The 13,610-nt window shown below is 32.0% G+C and overlaps 4 protein-coding genes across 6 annotated transcripts; 2 read left to right on the forward strand and 2 right to left on the reverse strand.

Annotated features, from left to right (window-relative positions):
- Positions 1-527: 527 nt before the first annotated feature.
- On the reverse strand, positions 528-4,803 carry LOC108684649 (GPI inositol-deacylase). The gene is made up of 11 exons (XM_018189080.1): positions 4,763-4,803; positions 4,362-4,542; positions 3,784-3,937; positions 3,568-3,672; positions 3,376-3,479; positions 2,873-3,316; positions 2,467-2,714; positions 1,952-2,377; positions 1,494-1,880; positions 984-1,379; positions 528-792 (listed from the first exon to the last, which is right to left on the reverse strand). The coding sequence occupies exons 1-11, from the start codon at positions 4,801-4,803 to the stop codon at positions 528-530; spliced, it is 2,751 nt and encodes a 916-aa protein (XP_018044569.1).
- Positions 4,804-6,305: 1,502 nt separating this feature from the next.
- On the forward strand, positions 6,306-7,940 carry LOC108684658 (ribosomal L1 domain-containing protein CG13096-like). Of its 2 annotated transcripts, none has more exons than XM_018189092.1 (4): positions 6,306-6,383; positions 6,491-6,900; positions 7,095-7,660; positions 7,735-7,940. In XM_018189092.1, the coding sequence occupies exons 2-4, from the start codon at positions 6,542-6,544 to the stop codon at positions 7,938-7,940; spliced, it is 1,131 nt and encodes a 376-aa protein (XP_018044581.1). In that variant the 5' UTR covers positions 6,306-6,383; positions 6,491-6,541. The 2 variants fall into 2 exon arrangements, with proteins under 2 accessions (XP_018044581.1, XP_018044582.1); XM_018189093.1 differs by having other exon boundaries at positions 6,307-6,368.
- Positions 7,941-8,476: 536 nt separating this feature from the next.
- On the reverse strand, positions 8,477-10,197 carry LOC108684663 (ankyrin repeat domain-containing protein 40-like). 2 transcript variants are annotated; one of them, XM_018189101.1, is made up of 3 exons: positions 9,903-10,197; positions 9,065-9,369; positions 8,477-8,856 (listed from the first exon to the last, which is right to left on the reverse strand). In XM_018189101.1, exons 1-3 carry the CDS (start codon positions 10,025-10,027, stop codon positions 8,519-8,521), a joined length of 768 nt encoding a protein of 255 aa, XP_018044590.1. In that variant the 5' UTR covers positions 10,028-10,197; the 3' UTR covers positions 8,477-8,518. The 2 variants fall into 2 exon arrangements, with proteins under 2 accessions (XP_018044590.1, XP_018044591.1); XM_018189102.1 differs by having other exon boundaries at positions 9,909-10,193.
- Positions 10,198-10,831: 634 nt separating this feature from the next.
- On the forward strand, positions 10,832-13,503 carry LOC108684642 (UV excision repair protein RAD23 homolog B). The gene is made up of 6 exons (XM_018189073.1): positions 10,832-11,070; positions 11,149-11,221; positions 11,491-11,644; positions 11,845-12,015; positions 12,090-12,421; positions 12,533-13,503. Exons 1-6 carry the CDS (start codon positions 11,005-11,007, stop codon positions 12,817-12,819), a joined length of 1,083 nt encoding a protein of 360 aa, XP_018044562.1. The 5' UTR covers positions 10,832-11,004; the 3' UTR covers positions 12,820-13,503.
- The last annotated feature ends 107 nt before the right edge of the window (positions 13,504-13,610 follow it).

A 13,610-nucleotide genomic window follows, 5' to 3' on the forward strand; every position in this document is an offset into this window, starting at 1 on the left:
TAAGAAGACTTATTTTATATTATATCACATATATCACAATAAGTTACATAAGATCTAAGTTTTTGCATTACAGTTATAAATATTTTTTCTCACAATTATTATTGATACACTATGCTAAACAATCTTAAAATAAGTTCCAGCTTATTTGCTTTATAAGATTACACTAGACTACTTATATGATTATATTTATATTATACTTTTTTGATTACTGTTATATAAAATTCCCGCAATTCGTGGTCTCGCATAAAGTACGCGGTAATGTACTATCGCTGCGCTTGTCTTAGCGCCGAGACATTACTATGTCTCCTGATAATACTTATATGTTCCAACATGTAGTTACCATTTAATTTGTAATAATATTAGAAACGTGTGACATAAATTTTAATAGTATTGCCACAACCAGAAAAATTTACAAAATTAATGATAAACAGTAAGAAAAACTGTATGTAAACATATTTCTATTATTGTAAACTTATTAATATAATTTTTGTCAATTAGTATTTTAATTAGTATTGAATTTAATTTTCTTAAGGAATCATAGAATTTAGTGCGATGAGCGTTACTACTGTGGCAATAATGGGTGGCATACACCACTGGTAAAAGGATGGACGCGGAGCTGCAGTCATAGAAAGAATAACCCAACTCGTGAAACGTAATATATTACTTAATATAAGCGAGCGGTATCCTTTGTGCTTAGGAGAAATCTGTACGATACCTAATGTACTGCACCCAGCCAATATTATCCAACTTACTACATGGACAGGATCTTCTGTGGAGAGTCTCATATCGTAGCTGTAATAAGTATGTCTATTTTCGTTAACTAATTTTTATGAAACTTAATTTCGATTTTAAGGGCCCTTTTTTTCTCATTATAGTATCTTACATTAAAGTATAATTAATTGATTATACTTTTCGCTTCTATCACAATTTGATATTATAATAAGAAAACGGAAGTTTTAAATCGAGACAATTTTAATATGTACCTGAAATTTTTTGCCCAAACTAAGACAGATGGAATTGCTGGGATTGCAGCAAAACTATATAATAGAAATAGGAGAAGACGATTGTATATCTCTTGACCGATATTTTTTTGACTAGTATTTAACTGATCATTTTCTTCTTCATTTTTTGCATTCTTCCAACGTTTAAATAAATTGAAATGTTGGAGTGGGGCCAATAATATGTCTTCTAAATAATCTTCATACATCCTTGTTAATTTTAAAAAGTGAAGAAATACTGAAATGAGCATACTAAGAGCTGCGCATGTTATTGGAATTAAAGATTGTACGAAAAAAGTTGTAATATATGGCAGCTGATTTAAACCACTCAATAACCAGTCGGACCATGTTACTGAGAATGCTATTGCACGTGCTAAGAACCTACAAAGAATATGACTTACAAAAATATTTTAATCCATCAATTTAATCATTTTTTCAATATGCAATTAAATACAAGAGAATATTTTTATTTTAGTATAAATAAAAGAACTATACCTGACAGCTATTCCATGTGCAACAGAACCAAGAAATATAACAGAGAAACATACACCGACGGCAGATATACCAATAATACATAAAGCGATGCAAGTTTCGTAAGTAACGTTGAAGACAAAGGATAATATTATGGTAATGATTATTGTCGGTAGCACATCTGAATTGTAATGTATCCTTAAAGAAATGATAAGAAGAAGCAAACTGATAATGGCCGTATAAAGCAATGGCCACCGATCCCGTACTCTACACGAAATTTTATCGATGATTCCTCCAGGTTGAATATTAATCATATAAATGCATTCTGGTTCTAATGTCACTCTTAAACTTGCTGTATCATTGGAACGTCCATAAAGAGTCTGCATTTTCATCGTTTTCGGACCATCGTCCCTGCATTATTATAATTAAATATATGTAAAAATAGCTAATACGAAGCTCGAATTATTATGAAATACACTTACGTATTCGTGAAGATTTCCACCTGAGTCGATCCTATATTCGATGATTCTATTAACTCGACAATAGCATGATGCTTAATACAATTCAGTGATTTGAACTCGATTGTAATTGCGTCTATGATGTTGGGAAGTGTTATATAATATCTTATACTTCCCTTGACAGTCTCAATTAAATTGGGTCCACGGAAACCAAAAAGATATTTAGGATGTAAGAATCTATTTCTTGTAGATTCCATTCGATTATTGTAAAAATAGGAATCAAAATTGACTGTAAGTTGTTTCTCTAAATCATCGGGAGTTAATTTCACAATGGCATGAGTAATGTGTGGATATTTTATCTCTTTTAGATTTAAATCAACAATCCTTCTCGATCGATATAAAGGATCGGGTAAAATTCTTGTTTTATTTGTCAAACTCCAACCCCATTCACTGAAAAATACATATATTATAAAACTTATTGATAAATAATAATTTCTTTCATAATAGAAGTATAATAGAAGTATATAATTCAATGTTACCAAATTCTTTTTTGTTCTTGTTTTTTTAATGCTGAGCATACAAACAGCCAATCCTTGCTTTGTAAATTTATTGCATCGATGGTTAAGAAGTCAGATTTATGAAATAGTTCCACCGCAAGATATATAACGGATGATCTTTTAATTCCATTATTATTCCAGACATACTGTTGAGGTACACTCACCCATTCAGCGTCAGTTTCAAATCGAACTTTGTCTGGATAATGATACATTTTTTTGCCAGAAGTATGCTGAAATTTTAGACATTAAAATTCATTAATTTATTTTAGCAATTCCAAAATTTATAATTATTAAATATCTTTTTGTGCGATATTATATATAAGTAACTGAAGTATTATATAAGTATCTGAGTTGATTAAATCTTTTAGCATCTATAATAATTACTTACTTTTAAGAAATGATAAGATAAGGACTTCATTTTTAAATCAGGATTTGATGTAATTTTAGGCGGTTTTTCCAACTGATTCACAGAATCAAACAGCGACCGCACAATTACAAATACTAATTGTTTACACCATAGAATACTTAAATGATCCGTGGATTTCCAAACACATGGTACACTCGTGGAAAGAACATTTATATCCGCCGTACGATCGAAAGCTGCGATAGAAGGTACAAGTATATCACGTGGTCCACCTCCAATTGACACTACCTTTACTCCTGCATCCTTAAGTTTATGCAAATGTCTTTCCAATTCATAATAATAATTTGCAAAAGTACTATCAAAAACTAAGAAGGGAGTATGAGGAGTAGCCAAATTTATTATCATATTTGCTAATGATGCATTCATATTTGGCATTAGTAACAGAGCTCCTTTTGCTACAATACCACCCTGAAAGCAATGCCAGTAAATTTAAATCATTCTTTATAGCACATATCTGTGTTTCTTACCATAGAATGACCAATTAATACAATATTGTCTATTTTTCCCTTATACAACGCTAGTATTGTCTTTATACAATGTGAGACATACTCTGTTTGTTCCATAAGCACCCCTAGCATTAATAAAATTACAACAACAGTTGATATTATATACAAAAATATCAATATATTAATAATTTTTTAAATATTTTTCTGTCATACCTCCATACAATGCAGAATAATCCTTACTGAATGAAACAGTAAAAAAATCAAAATGGAAGGAAGCTGTGCGGCTTTTTCTTAAACTTACTGAAGCAATAGATCGTACTAAAATAAAAAAAAAAAAAATAAGTAAATAGACTTTTGAATATCTGTTTTGAAATAATAAAAATCTGTCATCAAACTAAGTCGCCAATATATTATTAAAGTAATACAAACCTTGCTCATGAGATCCAGCATTGCCTGGTATGAAAAGAACTGGTATACCAGAAAAATGCATTCTTCTCAATTTTTCGGTTAGAATGCCTTCTCCATAAGCATACAATCCAAACCGCGGATATTTCGCTTCAATATCATTTTTAAAGGATATTTTCTAAAATATATTATTTAAAAATTCACAAAAAAATTTATTACATATTTAGCATTCCACTAAAAATATTCTTTGTTTTTACATTTAATAAATAAAAAACTCGTTATTATTTCTTTATATTCTGATGGAAAAATAAAATTGAAAAAAGCAAACTTAATATCATTTAATAGATTAGAGGTCTGTTTTTTACAATCAAATCAATATATACTTTTTAAATAGGTATATATTCAAAATTTGACAAAGAGGAAAGTTTTAGTTCAATCTAGTACAATAATAAAAAAAACAAACTTAAAAGTTCTAGATAAACGCATTAAAACAGATTAAAGTATAATCTCTATTCTTATATCAGGCTCTCCAATAGTTCATAAAAACTAGTATAAAGTTAAAAAGTATTGTAGTCTCCTGTATGATTTACAAGTCCACGTACCACATATTGCGGGTACTCAAACATATACGTCATTTCACAAGTATTCTCCTCAAAGTCGGTGACATATCTCGCAACCCCGAGAACGTATAGCAGAGTAATCATAATAAAAAATGGTGCTAACGAACCGTAGATAATTATCCATTTGAATGAAATCATTTTGAGTACCTGTCCTCTCTCGAACCTTTAAGTAGAAAATAATTATTATTTGTGATACAATTATTATTTGCTTTACCAACCGGTTTAATACTGACATTTCTATTCTTTGAGACCGTTAGAAGAAATTTTTTATAGATTACAATTTGGATAATAAACTTAAAGTTATATAAAAAATAGAAAATACAGAAACTTAATCAATTCACTGAAATACAAAAAGATATCTTATAAAAATAAAAAGTATATACCAGGATAGATTTCTATTACTTCCTGATTCATCGACCTTCATTGGGATTATAGGTTATAATTTCTTTCGATATTAAAAAAAACGCCAATTCGAATAAAATTTGACGCATGCGCAGCGCATCATGGACTGCTTTCATATCTCATTTTCAACGCAGAAACGCCAAGAGCGCCAGCGACTAATTGGTTTTTTCTTGGAACTGACCAATCGCATATGTTGTTCAACAGAATTGATCAATCACGATTGACGTTAATCGGTTGATGGGGAGGGCGGGGGAGGGGAGTGCGGTCCACTTGACTCTATAAATGCTTCGAAGCGTTTGATTGACCAAGGAAGAAAGAATTTTAATTAACCAATCAAAAAATGCTTTGAAGCATTTATAGCATTACTGCCCATTTCCACCAATGTAGATTAACTTTAGTCCGGATCTACAATACATTTTTAAACTTTAAATCATAGGGTCAACGCGATGCTGCAAACGCTTTGAAACGCTTTTTTTAATTGGTCAGTTTGTAAAATTCTTTTTTCTAATTAGTCCATCATATGCTTCAAAGCATTTGTAGCGAGACTTTGATCACAGCCTTAAGGAATGAACGAATCACAATCAATTATTCTCCTCATATTCAACTATAATTGGTTATTTTCTTACGGTTTAAAGCTTAAAACATCTAATGTAGATCCGGACTTAATCTTGATTCAACTTATCTTTCTCTTTTTTTAATCTTTAGAACTTCTTCTCCGAGAAAGATTATACTGTATATTTACTGTATACATTACGTGTACTATATATTTCGAGTAAAATTTTCCTCAGAGAGAAAGTTTTGGAACGCAGCCTAAGTAAATGTTATGACAATTCTTATGCTCAGACCCTGAGTCTGTTGAACGCGACCATTGGCTGCGCTCGCTGTTATTGGTATATTCTTTTAGATCATCCAATCAGCATTTTAGATCTAGAAGAATACAATGAGCATTCAATACTATGTCCGCTCCTAAGCTCTCAGTGAGCTCTTGTCTCTGTTTGGTCTATATTTTTAGTTCTAACAGAATATGCTAATTAGATGCAAGAGCTTAATGAGCGTTCACTGAATGCATCCAATAGCAGCGAATGCTTACTCAACTGATGAGTCCGCTGAATGCAGCCGTTAGGTCTGTTCGCGTTACATGAAATCTTCAATATTTTTGCACTTAAAATGAGATAGATATATATTTGACTTCGAAAAAAGATAAAGCGAAGGGTGGAAAAAGTATTAGCTACGCGATAGACCTATTGTTCAAATCCAACGCATCTGAGTGACGCTTATTAATTTAGGCCGCCGTCTCATGAAATTTACGGAACAGAACAGTTGAGACCAATTACAATTGCAGAAAAGAAAGCAAAGTAACGACTGTAGAGTTGTGATTGGTCTTCAGATCGGCTGTCGCAACTTGAGATTGGCTTGCGCGTAATGTAGAATGAATTTAACATAAATTGTAGTTTTTTAGCGCTGGTAATGAATTTTGAAATACAGCCCAAGGCTGTATTGGCTCATTGTTCACTAATCACTTTCTGCACGGCTAACATCATGGCTGGACTAGGCGAAGCTGTTGGACCACGTGCTTTTCATTGATTTGTATGTATATAACTGGTAATGAGATATTTTACTTTTTTAAATATTTATTAAGACTATTTTTTTCTCAACATAATTGAATAAATGGATTCTTGTCTAATTATCATAATAATTAAATAATGCAGTAATGTTGAGCACGACAGTATTGATATGCTAACGACTGCGTTTGTTACTACATGATCGCAATCAAACATAAGAAGGATAAAACAGAAATATTGCGTCAAGTGCACAGAGCAGATAATCATTTAAGTATAGACAATACACAGAAAATGAAACGAGAGAATTCAAATTCGCAAGTGAAAACGCGAAAGCGGAAACGAATGAATTCTGAAACAGAGACGATTGAGTCATCAAAGGAATTTAATTTGAAGGATCTATCGAAAAAACAAATTTTAGAATGCATTTCTGCGATTTTTCATATGACTCAAGAACAGTTAAAAGAGACGAACAATCTTCTCGCTGAGGAGGCTCGGCCGATATTTATACAAGTGACTAGCGTCAGAGTACCAGAGATGCCTCGTAGACAAATGAGAATGTAAGTGAATTTATGGATCTTAAAAGATTTCATTTTCTTTTTATTAAAACTTCACATGATTATATATTGTAATTGCCAATGGATCCTTATGAGATTTTCTGATTATAAATCTTGTAATGATGATACCTTATGCATAATAAAAATTGTTGTGTTTCTGTTAAATTTTTAATTAAAATTTATATTTCTCTTTATAGATTGTTGCCATATTCAATAGTGGCTCCGAATGATGAAGTAGCTTTATTTGTTTGCGATTTAGAGAAAGGAAGAAGAAAAGATTATGAACCAACGGTGGAACATTATAAAAATTTATTAGGCAAGCATGGATGCACTCGTGTGAATGAGATAATACCTATAAATCGTGTGAAAACCGAATTCGATCAATTTGAATTGAAGAAAAAGCTTTTATCCAGTTATGATCACTTTCTTGTTGATGGTCGTATTGCTGGCCATATGTGTCATTTATTGGGAAAAATCTTTTCCAAAAGACGAAAGTTACCAACTTCAGTCAGAATGGAAAGCAAGGACTTAAAGCATGAGGTTGATCATGCATTGAGAAAAACCAGTATGCAGCTTCATTCCCATGGTGATACTCATTTGATGCAAGTAGGGAATACATGTATGAAAAAGAAAAGAGTTTTGAAAAATGTATTAGCCGTTTGTGAAGAATTGTCTAAAAACTATCCTGGTGGTTGGACAAACATACGAGCGCTTCGATTGAAAGGCACAAACAGCCTAGCATTGCCTTTTTATATGACATTAAGTAAGTTGAAATATAGATTTAATTTATTGACAACATAGATAGATTGTTTCTTTAAATAAATTTATGAATTTCAGAGAATAAAAACACTGTTGATCCAAGTACAATTGCAGTGCAGCCAAAGAGACCTAAAGCTTACTGCGATGTAGAAGGAGAGCTTTCAACATTTATAAGTAATACTACAGTCACAGTTAAACCTGAAGGCACAGTAATCCTCAAAAAGGAACAGATCAAAAAGAATGAATCAAGTAAAAAAATCACAAAGAAAAAAGTTGAAAATTGAACGAAAATTTCAATAAAATAGAAAATCTGTTAGTACTTTGTATTTTAAAAAATATTGTAAAAAAGTAAGAAATGGTAATCAGAAAAATTTTCTAAATACATAATATTATATATGTTATTTAAGTTTAATATTAATTTATATAATCAACATTAAATATCACAAATATTTTTATCATCTCTAGTTCAATTATTGTATCTAAGACAATAATTAGATAAACATGTAACACTTTAGAAATTATTAATATAACTCCTTTTTAAATTTCATGAATAGAAACTGTTTTTATGCTATTTTTATTTTTCGTTTAATTTTACTTTAGTTAAAATTCTGAGATTAGAATCAAATTTCAAGTGACTTTCCAAAAACTTTTAGAAAAGATTTTCTGTAAATTATTTTATTAAAAAGCTCCTCAAAGAATTAAATATTACATTAATTATGGTAGAGAATATTATCTCTTGGATATCATTATTTAGTTAATAAAGGCAGTTTATTGCTTAACAAATAATTTCTTTTTTATTGATATATTAGATTATGTGCAAATACTTGAAATTGTGAGGAACATTCCTTCCTAATACTAATAATCAATACAAAATAGTCTGATCCTTCTTAGATATACTTTGATATCCATTAGCGGGTAATGTTGGCAAACTGTTGGCGACACTGTTGGAATTTTGCAAGCCCTTTGTCGCATCTATGACCACTTCGATCTCTTGAAAGTTTTGAAGTCTCTGAATATCTTTGTCTCTCCTCAGTCTAGTATTGGGCAACTTTCGTAATTTCTGGATTTGATGCGAATTGACATCTAGCTCCTTGCAACACAGACACAATAGAGCCTGATATGTTAACTCGCTTCGTGGTAATTCTACCTCTATGAAATCTGAATCCGCTGTATTGGCAATTCGGATTTTCAGTACCAATTCTAAAAATATATTAAAATATAATTTTATATATATATATATGTATACATATACTACAGCAGCTATAGTATATAATAAACTATATATAGTGTCTTTAAAAACAATTTTCAATTTATTTAAACTGAATCAATATAAATATAACAACTATATTTTTCTGGCTAAATTTAGAATATCAAGTTACTAAAGAAAATGTATCAATTTATATCGAACCATCTTGAAATGCTGAGATGAGTCTGTTTTTGTCATATATGTTATTTCTGCCTTTTGAAGAATTTGCAGTAGCGCGCAAAAAATCTGGTGGAGCATACGCGGATGGAGCTGAACGTAATGCTGTATCATACATGATTCGCTCGATGTCATCGTTTGTGCTCAGAAGATATAAAATTTGTTGATTGCTGCAGACAGATGCTGGTGTTTCGCCTATCTCAGATCTTATATTTTTATCGGCACCATTTTTCAAGAGTAAGACAGCGATATCTAAGTATCCCTCTTTACATGCCCAATGTAGTGCAGTCCTTGAGAAACAGAAATGAATGAAAAATGAATAATATGATATAAATATCTTAATATGTAAATCTATAATAGTTAGATTTATTTATTCTGTTACTAATATTACAGTATATGTATACATAAATATGTATACATAAAATTCATGTTTTTTTATAGTTAAATGTATTATGAATAATATTATGAATAGTATCTTATAATAACAGAAAATTTTAAGCATAATGACACAGGTCAAAAACTTTTAACGATTTAAGTGTCATTCTTGAGTCTCAATATCATGCACTACAATAAAACACAAATGAATTGAAAAGTAGGCGATTACTGATACATTTTAGTTCAAGCCAAAAGTATTCAGACCTGGACAACTCTGATCTAATTTTTACATTGGCATTAGAGCCCATTTTTATCATAAGCAATAGAATGTAAGTTATTCCATTTAATGAGTACAAGCGAGAACGAATTGTACAAGATTAAAAAAAAATTCAGAAATATGTAAATATATTTTTATGGGTTCTGTTTGTGAAAGCAAAATTGAAATTACAAGTACCATCCGCTGACAGGCTCTCGCGCATTAACGTCAACACCTAGAGTCAAGAGGTCTTGGATGGCTTCGGTGTCACCGAGGCAGACTCTTTCCCTTAAACGCTCTTCGAGAACTCTTTCCATTTTGTAACGATTTACATGCACCGCGCTATGTCACATGTTTGTAATATTAGGCGAGCGAGGCAGCTCAAAGATGAAGCACCAAATGTACGGTAAGCATAAATATAGGCCATGTTCTGTGAGACTTTGAAAATCTATAGTTAACGTCACGTATATTATAAGATGAGTATAGATTTTCGTACTGGCAGTGTATACAAATATCGAAACACACCCAGTCTGAAATTATTGCTAGCAGTCCATATTATATAGCCAAAGAGAAGAACAGGATTATTCTTTATCCCAGGCTATTGAACTTCTTACAAGGTTCTTCATCTTTTTTTTTCATATTGAAAATAAAAAAATAAAAGATAAATCCTATCCGAAGAATATTATTTTCATACTGGCAATATATACAAACATCGGAACACATTCAGTTTGAAATTACTGCTAACAGTCCATATTAATTAATCAAAAAAAAAGAATAAGATTATTTTTTATCCCAGGCTATTGAACTTCTTATAAGATTCATCTTTCTTTTTTTTTCATATTGAAGATAAAAGAACAAAAGATGAATCGTGCAAGAACATCGAAAACATTCTCTCCGAAGAATATTATTATTATTATTATTTATTTATTTATTCGATAAAATTTTCCTTGGAGATAAAATTGGTCTAAATGTAATTTAGGACCGAATTTTCTTATTGGCTATCGCATCTTCAGATCGGATATTGTACATCGTGTGAATGCAGCATAATATTGTTCTAAACGGACCAGCGGTTGGTAGTGTAGTCGTTACTAGATCTTTCATTATCATATGTTTTCCGCACACTGTTGCAAGTGTTAACATTCATACACCTGCGAGCTGTTTAAGGCAGTGCAGACTCATCGCTGAAAAAAAATCTCTACTCCAAAACACCGTTTTATTCTTATCGTGGAGGACTACGCGGGGTTAATTTTACGATTGCTTGACGTACGTTGCGCGAGCTCACCACCCCGGCAATATGATTATAACGCTGAAAAACTTACAGCAGCAAACCTTCACGATAGAGATCGACTCGTCGCAAACTGTAAGTAAAATTTGGCAAGATTTAGTGATGGAACCGACTTTTTCGAGCGGTTAACGATTCAGATATTTGCCTTATCAGGTCAAAGATCTCAAGGAGAAGATCGAAACGCAGAAAGGCTTCCCTGCCGAACATCAGAAGTTAATATACGCTGGTAAGGATAACATACAAATAACCTAATACATCGGGAACATTATTCAACCGCCCGGCATGCTCGTCAACACAGCTGGGAGAAAACCCGCGTTAGAATAATATACTGATTATTGCATGGCCCGTATATGTTTAAATATAGCTCCCTCGGGATAGGAATGATCTTGCAGAAACGTTCATAGGTTATGTTTCCGTCTTTCACACGTTGGGGTCTATGACAAATTTTTTTCTTTTTTTACTTTTATTATTGTAACGATGTGCAAATACTTGCAGGGAAAATATTAGCGGATGAGCAGCCTTTAGCAGAATATAATATCGATGAGAAGAAATTTATAGTTGTTATGGTAACAAAGCCTAAAACTGGTGCTACACCTAAAACAAGCGAAGAACAGCGCACAGAGGGTGATAAGAAGGAGGAATCTACTAGGTAATTTAAGGATTGCGATATTTTGCGTAAAACGCGATAAATATATCGTTTGTTGTAAAATATTTATTATATCAAACATTAATTACAACAAATATAATCATTTGTCAAATATTATTGAGAGAACAAAACTGTTTAATTTTTTTTTTAGATTATAGAATAGAAATTAGTTTACTTCATGTTTCTTTATCTTTCTGTTGTAGCTCAGCAACTACACAACCTAGTTCGAACCCTAATGTTCAGGATACTACACGAGCAGCTAGTAATGTGCAAGAGCAACCCATAGCAGCTGCTCCAGTGGCTGGTCAAGCAGAAAGTGCCTTGCTAATGGGGGAGGATTATAATACTATGGTAAACAACATTATGGATATGGGGTACGTACAGAGAAAAATGACACACTGAACTGCAATTATTAGTATTTATATAATAATCTTATCGTTTGAATTAGGTATGAACGTGAGCAGGTCGTACAGGCGCTGCGTGCAAGTTTTAACAATCCTGATAGAGCTGTCGAGTATCTCATAACAGGTATACCAGCGCAACTCTTCGAGGATCCACCTGAAGATCCACCAGAAGCACAAGAACAACTTCAGGATCAAAGTCAAGATCCATTGGCCTTTTTACGTTTGCAACCACAATTTCAACAAATGCGTCAGGTCATTCAACAGAATCCACAGCTGCTGAACAATCTTCTTCAACAAATCGGTTCCACTAATCCTGCCCTTTTACAGCTTATTTCTCAAAATCAGGAAGCATTTGTACGCATGCTCAATGAACCTGGTTAGTCTATGCTAGTGTAAAGCTTAAAACATCGTCGTTATTGTAATTGAAAATAAATTGATAATTATATAATATTAATAATATGTATAATTTGTCGTGCTTTTCTTGTAGTGGAACCTACTACGGGAACGGGGGCGCGAGTTTTACCATCTGGAGGAGGTGTAGGACCCGCGGCTGCAGCTACTGCAGGAGGTGCTGTGAATGGTGGACCTGGCGCGGGTGCAGCAACGGGCGTAGGATCCGGTTTAATACAGATAACACCACAAGACAGAGAAGCTATTGAGAGGTTGAAGGCGTTAGGTTTCCCAGAACATTTAGTCGTACAAGCATATTTCGCCTGTGAAAAGAACGAAAATCTCGCTGCTAACTTCCTACTTTCGCAAAACCTTGACGACTGAATCGCTCATCTTGATTTTGCGCGGTGTTTCGAATAAAGAACGGGACTGACAGAGGGTGGATGATCGCACCATTATCATTTTTACCTTACAATAATCATCTTTATTTTGTATATAGATATATACAATATCTATGCTATTTTATTTGTTGTGTAGATAAAATCCTGGTGTGTTTGGTAAGCGATTGAATTTAAAGATAGGCGCATACCATAACATTACATATATGTCTCTTTTAAGCATTGTTTCATATTTTTAAAAACATTTCATTCAATATCTAACACATGTTTATGAGAGAAAGAATTGTTGCTTACAGCAGATGATGTTATAAAATCCATCCTTACAGCCTACAAGTGCTCTAAGATCTTATATTTCTTTAATATATATGGAGCAATATAATTGCATTTTTATATGAGAAAGCCTTACGAGCCTTACTCTGCAGAAGAATACCTTGCAGTAGTTATATATTGAGGGTTGGGCATATATAAATTGAAGATGTGTTCACTCTCGCGTTAAGGTATGTTTTATACATATCTAAATGTTTGCATGTAGGTATAATAAGTGCATTTTGTATATTTCTCGGCTTTCTGATATAAAAATTATAGAATGCATCTGTTTGGGTATGTGTACTTGCATATATTCGTATTAATGTATGTATGTACAAAGAGATTTTCTATTTTGAAATGATAATACCGGTAAACTAATTTAAATATTAAAAAACTCTCTTATGATATACACAATTCAATAGTAAATTGTAATAGTTTGTCATAAAATAAGTATATATATATATATATATA

This window comes from Atta colombica, unplaced genomic scaffold, assembly GCF_001594045.1.
Source record: "Atta colombica isolate Treedump-2 unplaced genomic scaffold, Acol1.0 scaffold137, whole genome shotgun sequence".
NCBI classification, from domain to species: domain Eukaryota; kingdom Metazoa; phylum Arthropoda; class Insecta; order Hymenoptera; family Formicidae; genus Atta; species Atta colombica.